General features: G+C 42.3%; 1 protein-coding gene across 3 annotated transcripts in view; it reads left to right on the top strand.

The window, feature by feature from the left end:
• Nucleotides 1–14,908, top strand: part of ARHGAP18 (Rho GTPase activating protein 18) — a 135,797-nt gene that overhangs the window by 110,271 nt on the left and 10,618 nt on the right. For all 3 annotated transcript variants that reach the window (XM_047758934.1, XM_047758943.1, XM_047758953.1), the window contains exons 11-12: nucleotides 2,680–2,886; nucleotides 3,848–3,988. In XM_047758934.1, coding sequence (XP_047614890.1) covers nucleotides 2,680–2,886; nucleotides 3,848–3,988 — 348 coding nt within the window. The remainder of the gene's footprint in view (nucleotides 1–2,679; nucleotides 2,887–3,847; nucleotides 3,989–14,908) is intronic.

A 14,908-nucleotide genomic window follows, 5' to 3' on the forward strand; every position in this document is an offset into this window, starting at 1 on the left:
CGAGGCCAGGGATCAAACCTGTGTGTTCATGGATGCTAGTGAGATTCGTTTCAACTGAGCCACGATGAGAACTCCCTGACTTAGTCTTTAACAAAGACTGATGTGAAGATATCAATGGCGAATCTATGTTAATATATATTGGCACGTGTTTAGCATTTTTGTGGTTTTAGGAAGTTCATTGTATACATTGTCTTGCTTCATCCCAGCAGGGTTGGGAGGTTAGTTTTCCCATTTTGTGAATTAGAAGGCTTTAAAGAGCAGGGATGCCAAAAGGTTTACCTCAAGATCACACCTGAGCTGTGGTGTGGGTCACAGACATGGCTTGGATCCCGGGTTGCTGTGGCTGTGGCATAGGCTGGCAGGTACAGCTCCGACTGGACCCCTAGCCTGTGTACCTCCATATGCCCTGGGTGCAGCCCGGAAAAAGAAAAAAAAAAGAAAAAAAAAGAAAAGGCAAAAAATACACATGGCTAATAAGTAACTGTGCTGGGACTGGGTTTTCAGAGAGTAGGTCCAGTGATACTAATATAACAATGGACTGATGATAGATACTTTTTCAAAAGGACTGTCCTTGATAAAGAGACGATACATCTGAAGATGAAGTTCTTTCAGCAGGGGCTAGGCTAACATTTTATTAGTTTCATATCCATACACACACATACCCAATCTAATACTCTGATAGTAGTATTTTGAATAACTTTATTGAATCATGCATACCACATTTAAGTGGTTTATTACCTAATCTCTGTAATTTATGCTTGTAAAGAAAGAGATACACTAGTCTGTGAATAATTATTCTGGTCTCTGGAACAAAATTAAATATTTTTTTCCAAACCTTACCAATTAATCTTTTGTCCTCATTTGAGGAGGTATTTTTTCTATATAACCTTATGCTTGGATTACAGTTTAACTTGCTGAGCACTGTACAGGAAATTAGATACATAAATCTCATTGTTAGATATTAAGGCTTCAGTTTGTTTCAAATTTGGGAGTCTGTGTGTCAGCTAAACTTGATTCAAGGTCAACCTGTTAGCACTGAAAGGAATCTTTCCCCCTGAAATCCTGTGAGAGATTTTTTTTTTCTTTTGTTTTTCCATTTTGTTGTAGTTTATTTGACCTTTTTCAAGTAGGGATTTTAGGCTCATTGTGAACACATGCTTCTTTTAATAGTTAAGAGCTCAGAAACAAAGCCAGGTGGACATGCACTTAAATTCCCTCTCCACCATTTGCTCACTGTCTAACCTCTGGTTAGTTACATGCCTTCTCTTAGATTTTGTTTTCTCATCTTTGAGATGGGGGTCCTTCCAGCATCTCCCTCCATTCAGGATTAAGTGAGATGATCTCTGCAATATGCTGAAAACAGTGGTTTGCCCATAGAAAGCATGGAATACCTGTGCAGTTATTGTTGTTACTCCTTTAGACCAAAGTTGATTCAAGAAAAGAGGAAAAAGAAGTTCACGTTGTGGCTCATTGGGTTTCGAACATGGCTAGTATCCATGAGGATGCAGGTTTGATCCCGGCCTCAATTGGTGGGTTAAGGATCCAGCGTTGCTGTAAGTGTGGTGTAGGTCGCAGATGCTGCCCGGATCCTGCGTTGGCTGTGGCTGCAGTGTAGGTCTGCAGCTGCAGCTCCAATTGGACCCCTAGCCTGGGAACTTTCATGTGCCATGGATGTGGCCCTAAAAGCTAAAAAGGGGAAAAAAAAAAAAAAAAGGCTAAAGAAGAGCATAAAGCGTTATGCGCCTGTGGCTTTTGTGGAAGGAGGCTCAGAGCAGCAGAGATGGGAAGTGGGTGTCATCAAACTGAGCATAAACTAGCCTGCTCTGATGAAAATTTTCTTTTCATTCATTCACTTAAAAACAAAAACAACAAAACAAACAAAAAAAACATGAACAACTCTTCTCTCTTTGTCTCTATTTATTTCCCCTCCTCCCTATCATAGTCCCTGTTCTTTTTTGGATTTCTTGTCAGCCAGCTCTTGAATCCCTTAGACCACATGCAACTGAAATTGAATGAGCCAGGAGTTCCTGTCGTGGTGTGGCAGAAACAAATCCAACTAGGAACCATGAGGTTACAGGTTCCATCCCTGGCCTCGTTCAGTGGGTTAAGGATCCGGTGTTGCCGTGAGCTGTGGTGTAGGTCACAGACAAGGCTCAGATCTGGCGTTGCTGTGGCTCTGGTGTAGGCCGGCAGCTACAATTCTGATTAGACCCCTAACCTGGGAACCTCCATGTGCCGCAGGTGCGGCCCTAGAAGGACAAAAGGCAGAAAGAAAGAAATTGAGCCTTTTCAAGGGATTTTAAAGAAAAAAAATTCTGAAGCTAAAAGTACAGAATTTCCTGAAGCAAGTGAATGATGGTTTCATATTTTAAACTATTTTTCAGAGCTCCGTGGCTCCAGTAGGCAGGTGACACTTCTTCATTCCCATCCCCATCAACCCAATGCATGTCCTCTGGCTTCCCTCCCCAGGGCCACAGTCTTTAGCAGAAACACAGCACCACCTCAGGGAATGTTCACCCACGGGGCAGCTTTGAGGATGAGGCCCACGAGATGGGGTGCGCCAACTGTGGTTAGGCATATCTTATTTTTTGAAATAAATAAAAGTCCCATGTGCTACCTCGCTTTAATCTCGTATCTTCTTGTACAACACACATTTTCAAAAAGTCATTTCTGTTTCAGGCTCTGCTTGAATTTCTCCAAAGAGTCGTCGACAATAGAGAGAAAAATAAGATGACAATCATGAATGTAGCCATGGTCATGGCCCCGAATCTCTTCATGTCCCACACATTGGGTTTGAAGTCCAGTGAGCAGCGAGAATTTGCAATGGCAGCTGGGATCGCTAATATCATGCACTTATTGATTAGGTATCAAAAACTTCTATGGACAGTAAGTAAATATTTTTCAAGCTCTGTGAATAAGTGAGGACATCTAGGTTCTGAAGTTGTCTTATTATTATAGTCTCTATAAAAAATTAACCTGTAATAGAAGTGATTTCAAGTGCGATTTCAGAAAAAAAATGTCTACTTTTTATTTTGTTTTTTTTTGCCTTTTCTAGGGCCGCACCTGCAGCATGTGGAGGTTCCCAGGCTTAGGGGTCCAATCGGAGCTGTAGGTGCCAGCCTACGCCAGAGCCACAGCAACATGGGATCCAAGCTTCATCTCGCAACCTACACCACAGCTCACGGCAACACCAGATCCTTAACCCACTGAGCAAGGCCAGGGATCGAACCTGCAACCTCATCGTTCCTAGTTGGATTCGTTAACCACTGAGCCACAACGGGGACTCCACATCTACTTTTTAAATCTCAGTTTTTAAATGCCAACATCTCACGATTTCAGTTTGATACATTCTGCAATATTTTATTTTTGCTAATGGAATTTCTGAGGGTCCTTTTTCCGCTGGATTATTGGTAGGTCCCTGTCAGCGCTTGATTATTGGTGAGTTTTCCTTTCTCTTTTGATAGGAGAGGCTAGCTGGTGGGTAGAAGGGGTCTGTAGGTTTAGCAGAGGCTAGCTTCTGAGGTGGTGGCCCCTAAAGCCAGCCACCTCAGGCAGTCTCCAGTCTTGGCAGAGAAGATGGCCGCCATGCCCTTGAACTTCACCAAGCTTCTCTTTGGCCCTTACACAGTGAGTGGTAAATTGCATCACCTGCAGGCTCTATACACGTGGTGAATGAGTGACACGATGCATTTTTCCCCCACAGATTTCAGGAATGACGTAGCCTTATCTGATAGACAAAGCCATTACTTCTCTCCAAACAGAAGAACTAAAAAAGATAATTATTTCCATCGTTTAAAAAGGGTGCCACTTCTTTTTCCTCTTCAAACTTGGTTTCGTTTCTCCCTAGATTCCCAAGTTTATTGTCAACCAAGTGAGGAAACAAAACACCGAAAATCACAGAAAAGATAAAAAAGCCATGAAGAAGTTGCTGAAGAAGATGGCTTATGACCGAGAAAAGTATGAAAAGCCAGATAAGAGCGTAAATGACGTAAGGACAACTTGAAGATACATGTATTTATACAGATGGCAGTATTGTTTTTAATATTAACAAACACAACCCGGAGTTTGAGGTGTTTTTGTAGGATGACTTTTATGCACTTACTAGGACCATTTATACTTTACTGGTTCTGTTTCTATGTCAAAAGCATCAATAATGGTAACTGTGCTTCTGCTAGTACTAGTGATCAGTCCTGAGAGTTGCAAGAGTCTTGGTGACTCAGCGTGTGAGCCTAGATAAGGAAGAAAGGAAAGTAACAAGATGGAAATGCCTCAACACACACCTGCACATACACACACAGTTGCCCAGGAAATGTATGGTGTTCAGTGAGTGAAGAGTCCCTTGTGACCTTTTTTTTCCTTCACTGTTTCTCATCTGTAAAATGGGGCGAAATCATTAACTCAGATAAACAAATAGGTGATTATTGGTGGTGGGCCTCCTAAGACTTCAGGAAGTCCTTCAAGGCTCTTCATCAGATCCTAAGAATGTGGAGTTATGTGGGAATACATCACATTAAAATGTTTCAAAAAAGGAATATCTAAATATTAATATTCATAAACTTCTGCAAGAGTATATTAAGAACCAGGTTTAAAATAGTGAATATACGTGAAAACACATTTAAAAGCAGCGAGTTATCAAAGCTCTAACTTAAGATCATGAAATGAAAGGGTTTCTATTGTTCTGTTTATGGTGAAGACACCCCTCCACCTCCAGCCTCACCATTGAAGTTTCTTAGTTACATGCTGACATCTTGTGGAATAACGTGGAAATGCAATTATCAGCCTTTGTCTGAATTTTCTGCTTTGGCCTACTTAGGGATCCAGTAATCAATCACACACAAAAATTTTCTCTTTTCTTTATTTATAGTCCTCACTCTTACAAAATAGCATTTGCTTGGCATTAGACTTTTTTTTTTCAATTTTCAGTTGTCTTTAAAGACGAAAATTTAATAAGTGGAAATTGTACATAGTGTTTATATTTTTTGAGAAATGGTATTGGTTAGAAAGGAATTTTGAGGTCTTATTTTTATTTGACTTAGAATGTTCTGTTACCTCTAACATCATTGTGAATATGTGAACATCTTGTTCTGTAGCCCTGCTTATTCACATTAACTTAGGTAACATTATAGCCTTGTCTTTTTTTTTTTTTTTTTAAGAGCTGCACCTGCCACATATGGAAGTTCCCAGGTCAGTGGTCGAATCAGAGATACAGTTGGTGGCCTATGCCACAGCCACAGTGATGCCAGTTCCAAGACTCATCTGTGACCTAAACTGCAGCTCGTGGCAACACCGGATACTTAACCCACAAAGCAAGGCCAGAGATCCAACCGGCATCCTCATGGATTCTAGTTGGGTTCATTTCCACTGAGCCACAATGGGAATTCTTCTAGCCTTGTCTTTTTAATAAGACAGTTATAATGTGATACTCTGAGGAACAGTATGTGTCTCAGAAAACAAAAGTTGTGCTGTACCTTTTTGATAATAAATCCTTAGAAAAAATGAAAATGTTACTTAGGGACACGGAATGTTTAAATAATTTTGTCATTTATAGAAAAACAGCATTAACTTGAGTTTCTTTAGTTTTAGTTTAGTTTCTGCTTTGGGTTACATAGAGGAGGGCTGGTTTGAGAATTATGTCTGTACTAGTTAGAAGCTGTATTGTTATTTTAAGGGTTGGGATTTATTTTAAGTTACTCGATTTATCTGTGCCTGTGGCATATGGTAGTTCCTGGGCCGGGGATAGAACCTACGCCACAGCAGTGACCCAAGCCGCTGCAGTGATCATACTGGATCCTTAAGCCACTGTGCCACCAGGGAACTCCCAAGGCTTGGAATTTAAACCTGGATCCAACTCTCGGTTTCATTAGCTGTCACTTACTCTGCTTCGTGCTTTTCTCTTCTGAGAAAGAAACATAGCGATTCTTCTGACCAACTGCTGCTAAGTGCCTCCTTGATGCCAAGGAGGTCTTCAGAGGGAGATGGGGCTGGTGCGCCCCCTCTCCCCTTTCCACCCAGGGAGCACGAGTGATGTAGGAGGGTTGAGCTCACAGGTGCTGGAGGAGTGTGATTGGAGCCTGACCGGGTGTCCCTGGTCACACAACAGGAAGTGGGCATCAGAGAGGCTTCACTGGAGAGCAGAGCCGAGATGTGAAAACCACAAAGGTGTTAGGCGGGCAGCACATTGAGAAGAAATGTCTCACTGCGGGAGGGAGCTTTCCCGTGGAGTGGTAGCCCATAGGTGAGCCTGGCCCTATGGCAGTCATTTGGCCTGTCGTTTTGGTGCTAGAATTTTTTTCAAGTTACTGTCATTTATTTTATGCCCAGGAAACAGTGACAGAGCAAGAAGGTAGAAGATAATGGCAAATATTATGGTTATGTGGTGAGTGAGTCACTCATCAGGTTTCTACATAGACTTCCAGCAGGGGCCAGAATTTTAACAGGAAAAGATTTCACAGAAAAGTCTGGACCTCCATCCTAACTTGACAGCTTGGAGGTGGGAGCCGCCTTGTGTCCTCTCCCACAGGGATAATGATTTCCTGTAGGGGTAACAATTGCCTGGATCCGAGTAGCGGCTGTTCCCTTTGGAGGGAACACAGCCATCTACATTGTGATAAGCTACCCCCTTCCCCATTCCGTCTTGCTGGTTTGTGTTTCGTGACTCTCCCTCCAAGTCATTGGAATGAAACTACAGAGTGTAAAACTGCCTGGGGAGTTCCTGTCCTGGCTCAGCAGAAACGAATCTGACTAGGATCCATGGTCTCGCTCCCTGGCCTCGCTCAGTGGGTTAAGGATCTGGTGTTGCCGTGAGCTGTGGTGTGGGTTGCAGGTGGGGCTCAGATTTGGCGTGGCTGTGGCTGTGGTGGAGGCCAGCGGCTACAGCTCCATTTCAACCCCTAGCCTAGGAACCTCCATGTGCCGTAGGTGCGGCCCTAAAAAGATAAAATAACAACAACAACAATAAAGACGGCCTGGGATGTTTTTTTTGTTAAACAGCTTTTGGAGGTGTGCCTGTCATGTGCTTGGCACTGTTCTAGGCACTTGAAATACATTATATGAACCAAATAGATAAAGATTGATGCTCTTGTGCTGCTTAATGTCTGAAAATAAGGGAAATGTAAGTAAGTACATAGCATGTTAGTATGGGGTAAATGTGCTAAAAATCATAAAAATAGCTGAGTAGCAAAAGGTAGATTGGGAGAGGGAGCCTCTTGCCATGTTAAGTTGGGTGGTCTGGGTAGCATGCACCTGAGCTACCATGTGCAAGAGAGCAGGGAAAGAGCCGGGCCTGTATCTTAGGAAGCACATGCCAGGCAGAGGAATAGTCTACACAAAAGCCTTAAGGCCAGAACTGGCCTGGGGTGTTTGAGGACTAGCAAGAAGTGACTGTGGTAGTTCCCGATGTGGCTAAGCGGTAATGAACTTGACTAGTATCCAAAGGTCGTAGATGGGCTCGGATCCAGTGTCGCTGAGGCTGTGGTGCAGGCCTGCAGCTGTATCTCCAAGTTGACCCCTAGCCCAGGAACTTCCATATCCCGCAGGTGCAGCCCTAAAAAAAATAAAATAAAAATAAAGAAGTGGTTGTGACTGGCGGGGACATAGTATGAAATGATGTCAGAGGGACCAGATGATGCAGGGCCTTGTAGGCCATTGTTGGAAATCTGGATCTGCCCCGGATGAAACAGGATCACTGTAGGGTTTTGAACAAATACTTGAAAATCTATATTTTAAAATGATCCCTTGGACTGTTGTGGATTGAAAACAAACTCTAGTCTAGGAAAGCAAGGATAGAAAAGGGGGGCCATTTAAGAGATTCATGTCATTATCCAAGTGACAGCCAAGAGTATTAACCCTGGAAATGAAGTGGTGAGATCCTGGATACTTTTTTTTTTTTGTCTTTTTGTCATTTCTTGGGCCGCTCCCACGGCATATGGAGATTCTCAGGCTAGGGGTCGAATCAGAACTGTAGCCTCCGGCTTACATCAGAGCCACAGCAACGCGGGATCCGAGCCGCATCTGTAACCTACACCACAGCTCATGGCGGATCGTTAACCCACTGAGCAAGGCCAGGGATCGAACCCGCAACCTCATGGTTCCTAGTCGGATTCATTAACCACTGAGCCACGACGGGAACTCCATTCCTGGATACTTTTTGAGGTGGGAGCCATTGTGATTATTTGATGTTAAAATGATATGAGTGGTAATGGGAAGAAAGGAGTCGAGAATGACTGAAAGGGTTTTGGTGTGGGAAACTGCAAGGATGGAACTGACACCTGGGTAGAGAAGATCACAATGTCAACTTGGGGCCTGTGAGTGTGAGATGTGTCCTGGATATCGAAGTGGGGATGACGGAGGGTGTTTGGAGGGAAAATTAGGTCCTTCTGGCCAGTGAGGTTGCATGGAGGGACAGAAGGAAGGCAGAAATGGGGCTCAGGGGGTGGGGGAGCCAGGCTTCTGTTCTATATATGGCAGGGAACTGCTGAAATTCGTGACTCCAGGAGTTACATGATTATATTTGCATTTTAGAACAGTTATTGTGATGGCAGGTGAAGGAAAATTGGAGGAGTATGAGAGGAGGTTAAGTAGGAGATGCTGGCTAATTTCATTGTTAGTGGCAGTATGTATATTGCTAGAATCCCTCTGGAGAGCGGTTGGCATCTGGCAAAGGCCTGAAAAGCATGCTATTCAATTGGACTCAAAAATTCTTTCAAAGGGCATGATGAGATAAGCATGCATATAGTTATTCATAAGTTCATTGTCTTTTTCTTTATACTGGCCTAAATCAGAAATGATCCAGGAGTTCCCATTGTGGCTCAGTGGGTTAAGGACCCGGCATTGCCGCAAGCTGTCGTGTAGTTTGCAGCTGCAGCTCTGATTCAACTCGATCCCTAGCCCTGGAACTTCCATATGCCACAGGTGCTGCTCTAAAACGAAAAGAAAAAGGAAAGAATCCAGAAGGATAGAGGTGATTAGTTGAATATGTTGTGGCATATCTTTGTAATGAAATAGCATGAAAATAGACAAGTATATGTATTGACATTGGAAGACATCTGTAATATGCTGAAGAGAGAAGTTACAAATCAGTGAATAGTATTGCTATATTTGTATGGAATACTAATTGTCACTATTTTGAAGGTTTACCAAAGGTCAGATATGCTGCTGAATATCTTCATAGCATCTTATTTAATATCTGTAATAGTTTACCTAAAGTTTATTATTAAGGGTCTTAGATATCAGGAAAATGAGGATCAGAAATCTTAGATAAGATTATCTGGATAGGAAGTGGTGGAGCTGGAGTTTGAAACGAAATCTGTATGACTTTAAATTCAGGTCTCTTTTCCATTATCCTCCCTTTCCCATAGAGCACAGAAAACCTCTGAGAAGGATAAATATGTATATATAATCTCCCCTATATATATCCCCAAATCCTGAGCTTATGTGTAGTAATACGATGAATATATATTACTGCCAATATAAGATATGTTTAATACACAGCTTTTATAAAGTCTTGGACTAACTGAGGCCCAGCAGTGGGAGTGGAAAGAAGTGTGAAACCAGAGAGAGTGAGCCTCACGGCCAGTGAGATGGGGAAGCTGAACAGATGTGAGGAATGTGGGAGAAGGAGGAATCTAGGATGACTCCCTCATTTTACTTTGGGTGCCTTTATCGTCAAGATAAAACATCCAACAGAAGGAACAGACTTCAGTGAGGGAGTCCGTTTTTAGCATTTGGGGTTGACCCGCCTGCATAAAAGTTGGCTGCATGGGCCTGAAACCCAGGGGGCGGCCAGGGCTGGGGACATGCGTTGGGGATCGGCACAGAGATGGTAGTTGCAGCCAGAGTGGTTCCCATTACACAAGTGGATATATGGGATAAGACAACAAAAAGGCAGAAATACCAATATTTATGTAGTGGGCCATGGAAGAGGAGCTGGTAGAAGACACCGAGAAATAATAGGAAGTAAATGAAAGTTGAAGATTATAGTGTCTTAGGCACCCCACCACCATCCCCTGCCCCAGAGTAAAGCAGTGGATCTTGGTCAAGTGTACAGAAAGGTCAAGGTTAGCACTGCATGAAGAGGTCCATTAGATTTTGCATTTGAAAGGTTAGCTGTGACTTTCTCTAAAGCCTTGTCAGTGTCTATTGATGGAAGAAACCATGATTGCCAGGGGTCGAAAAGTGAGAGACGAGATTATAGATCATGAAAATTCATCAAGGTAATATTTTTAAAGCCCTCTGTGTGGTATTAACACCAACTGTATATAATCAGGCATTCGTGTTATGAAGATATGCTTGACCGGGTCAATTATGGTTTGAACCAGGTAGTAAGGGACACACTCAATCTGCTTAATAACACCAATGTTTATAATGACTGTAGCATATTAATTGTTTGGTACAAATGTGAAGTTCTTAAGTACTAATGAGACTTATCTCTTAATTATAGCAGGAGGAAACACTTGGTGAAAAATAACATACTTACAGACCATTTAAAAATAACCATTTAGCCTTCACCGTGTAGTTGGAATTGATCATACACACACACACACACACACACACACACACACAATACATATATCACATACTACACCAAATACTAGAAGTCATGTTCCTTGATATAGCCCTAGTTTTGCCATGAACCAGATAGTAATGGCAAGTCATTTTCTCTCTGTGTGTCTCAGCTTCTTCTATAAAGGGAGTCCAAGACCAGATTAATGGTGTTTAACCAGAAGTAGGCAATAGGGGCCTCTATAGTATTATTTTTTCTTTTTGTCTTTCTAGGGTCACACCCGCAGCATACGGAGGTTCTCAGGCTAAGAGTCCAATCAGAGCTGTAGCTGCTGGCCTATGCCAGAGCCACAGCAACGCCAGATCCGAGCCACATCTGTGACCTACACCACAGCTCACAGCAACACTGGATCCTTAACCCACTGAGCAAGGCCAGGGATCAAACCCACAGCCTCATGGTTCCTAGTTGGATTTGTTTCCTCTGTGCCACAATGGGAACTCCTCTACAGAATTATTTTTGAAAAAAGAAAAAGTAAAAACAATTCACTCCTTAGACCCACTGAATCAGAATCTCTCAGAGCAAGACCTGGGTATGTGTATTATAAAAACTGTTAGGGTAAATTTTCCCCTATTTGGTGTATATGTGTTTGCACATATACTTACTTTTATTATGGACTTTTTCTAACATACTCAAAAATAGAATAGTATATGAACCCCTATCACCAACAATCGGACACATTTTTTTGATTTTGTTCCATCTTGTCCCCCACGCCTTTTCTTTGTTTTAGTCTTTTTAAGGAAGTTGCAGACCTTTCATCATTTCACCCATAATTACCTCAGATTGCATCTCTGCTTAACAGGGATCCAGGGCAGCTTTGATGAGCATCTGTTATGAATTGCTGGCTCATGGCAGGTTTCAAGTCCAGTGTGGACTTCATTCTGTGTGATTTTTCTTCTGTCATTTGAGCTTACATCTGAAAGCAAAGGGAAGCGTTCCATTTATGAGAAAGCAGGGGCACAGAGCGGGGCTCTGGGAGAGTCTGAAGTTAAGCTGAGCTGTTCACCACACCTGCTCTCACTGTAGAGGAACAAATGTTCTCTCTCCTAAGGTTAACTTCAGCCTCAGTGTTATCGCGGAATGATCTGCTGGTCGCACCTTAACTAGTTCTGGAGGAGCTTGAGCTTTAGAGAGCTTACCTGACTTACTAAGAGTTGCAAAATGATCTGGTCACATTTTAAGGTTAGGATGTTGGACGTGGAAAAGAAATCTGTTTCTCTCATCTTCTGACATTCTTCTCTAGAAGCATTGCAGAGTTGACAGCCGTGCTGAGGAGACTTTGGGTCGCTTGTGGCTGGGGTTGTATGTCTTTGGCCACAGCTCTGTTGAGAGTTCCATCTCTGGTTTCAGTTAACAGCTGTGACCCAGAGCACTGTTGCGGGTATTATTTCAAGCATCTTCTTTAGGTCTGAAAACAGTGTCTGGATCTGCTTGGGGAAAATCAAATTACAACATCAAGTACAAAATCTTGTTTCTTTTTCAGACATTCCCTTTTTTTTTTTTGTCTTAAAAATATTAAAAGAGAAAAATATCAGAATTTATTTCATTGTAAATTAAATGCTTATCAACTATGAAAGTTATTTCAGGCCTTCTTTAAGATTCTCTGAATCTGTGAGTTGGAAAAAGTTTAAGCATTTGGATAACAAGGGCCCAGTTATAATCAGAAATAGACAGTTCAAGATAGCAGAGAGTGATTGCTGTATCTCCACTTACAGTCAGACTACAGTGATGAATATGCCATTTTCGTTAAGATACCCTGCTAAAATGTCCTTGTTAATTTTCTAAAATATGTATTATATCTGGCCTTTATTTGAGAAAACCATATTTCCAATTTTCCCTTTTGAAGATAAAAGTTTTTTTAAGTAGAATTAAAAATGTCAGCTTCCCATTTAAAGCAGCTTTTTTCTTTTTCTTTCTTTTTAGGGCCACACCTGTGGCATGTGTAAGTTCCCAGGGTAGGGGTCGAATCAGATCTGCAGCTGCTGGCCTATACCTCAGCAATGCAAGATCTGAGCTGCATGTGTGACCTATACCACAGCTGATGGCAATGCTAGATCCTTTAACCCACTGAGCGAAGCCAGGGATCGAACTCGCATCTTCATGGATACTAGATGGGTACTTAACCCGCAGAAACACAACAGGAAGTTCTTAAATTTTTTTTTTTTTTGCCTTTTTGCCTTTTTCTGGGGCCACTCCCTCGGCATATGGAGGTTCCCAGGCTAGGGGTCTAATCGGAGCTGCAGCCACCAGCCTACACCAGAGCCACAGCAACGCAGGATCCAAGCCACATCTGTGACCTACACCACAGCTCATGGCAACGCCGGATCCTTAACCCACTGAGCAAGACCAAGGATTGAACCCGCAACCTCATGGTTCCTAGTCGGATTCGCTAACCACTGAGCCACGACGCGAACTCCCAAATTAGCTTTTGATTTAAAAAAAAAAAAAATTGTCTCTTCTAAAGGTCTGACATTAAATTTCTACTCTTGAGAGTGCAAAAACATGAGCAACACAGTGTTTATACCTTTTGAAAAAATACTGAAATTATTTTACCAAATATTAAGAAATCAAATCACATTAAATTACTTTAGTTCAATGTGTAAAACATGTGAGGACCATATGAGATCATTTTCTCTATTTTAATAATCTGCATGCATAAGCAATTAACATTTTCCAAGTTGTAAAATCTTTGTGACTAATTTTTCATGGCATAGTAGTCAGATACTGCTCTTCTCCAGTCTTGCTTGTACATCATAAAACTTCAGCTCCCAAGCACACCAAAAACAAACAAACAAACAAAAATTAAAAAGTAAGGGACAGAGTCAACAACTGTTAAAAAAAATGTGAAATAGGCTACAAAGATTATACTACTCACACAGTTATTATTATGGCTCAAGTTAAGAACAGACGTTTTGGCTTAATGATCAGTCATGTTGTGTCTATTCAAATCTTGGCAGCTCAGTGTAATTAGTGTACTAATAACTTTAGAATTGGATACAGCAAGATTCCGGGGCTCAGTAGTAGTTGTCATACACTATTTAAATGAGAGCTTTGACATCATTCATTGTTCATCACCGTTAGTAAACCTCATCTGGCCACTCATGTCAAGATATCCAGGGAATACCTTCCAGAAACAGCTTTTAAACTCTTATCTTTTTTTTTTTTTTTTTTTTTTGGTCTATTGAGGGCCTCACTCGTGGCATATGGAGTTTCCCAGGCTAGGGGTCTAATCGGAGCTAGCTGCCAGCCTACACCACAGCCACAGCAATGTCAGATCCTTAACCCACTGAGCAAGGCCAGGGATTGAACCCGAAACCTCGGGTTCCTAGTTGGATTCGTTTCTGCTGTGCCACAATGGGAACTCCTTAAACTCTTTAACCATTGCATTTGCCAAACTCATTTCTTCTCCAACAGGAAGGAGCAGGATAGATTCAAATCAAGTCAGACTCCAAATCTTTTTATTTTTTATTTTTATTTTTTTTGGCCGCACCCATGTCATGTGGAAATTTCCAGGCCAGGGATCAAACGTGCACAACAGCAGTGACCTGAGCCGCTATAGTGACAACACCAGATCCTTAACCTACTGTGCCACAAGGGAACTCCAGACTTTCATTTTATTGTTGTGAGAATTTGGATGGGATTATATTACCCCAGAAATAAATACTCTTGAGAAACTGTTCTCTCTCTCTCTCTCTCTCTCTCTCTCTCTCTCACACACACACACACACACACACACACACACACACACACTCATGCTTACATACTCTGAAGGAAAGGGCGTGGGCAATATTTAATTTCAAAACCATAAGGGGCATGTACTCATGGCACTCCCCATATACTGACAAAAGCCAAAATACAGCCATGTTCTGACATTTCACATACACATTAGAGCTCTCAAGTGCCCTCCAAAGCTGGTTCCCTTCCAAACCGACTCTCAGAGAGACACTGGATTCCTTCATCAGATGTGGTGCTGTTGGGTACAGCCCTTGACGCCACCCTGACCTCAGTGCTGTGTTTTACAAGGAAGCATGGCTGTACTCTCCAAATCATGATCTCTGAACTCTTTTAGAAAGTGTGGCCCATGGTCATCTTATCAGATGTCTTTAGCTGTTCCTGAGATGCTGTGGGGGAAAACTGGCTGCATCCCCAGCAGGTGCACGCTACTGTTGGTTACTCTCTGCAGGATGAGGTGACTGAATTATCCCTTTGGCATCTTCAATCCCTTTCTTCTGGTCTCTTTCCATTCCTATCTTTTCTTAGGAGCAAGGGAAATGCAGTGTACCATGTGCTAAATAGAGGCCTTCCTTCCTCCTTCCCTCCCTCCCTCCCTCCCTCTGTCCCTTCCTTTCT

This window comes from Phacochoerus africanus, chromosome 2, assembly GCF_016906955.1.
Source record: "Phacochoerus africanus isolate WHEZ1 chromosome 2, ROS_Pafr_v1, whole genome shotgun sequence".
Taxonomy (NCBI): Eukaryota; Metazoa; Chordata; class Mammalia; order Artiodactyla; family Suidae; genus Phacochoerus; species Phacochoerus africanus.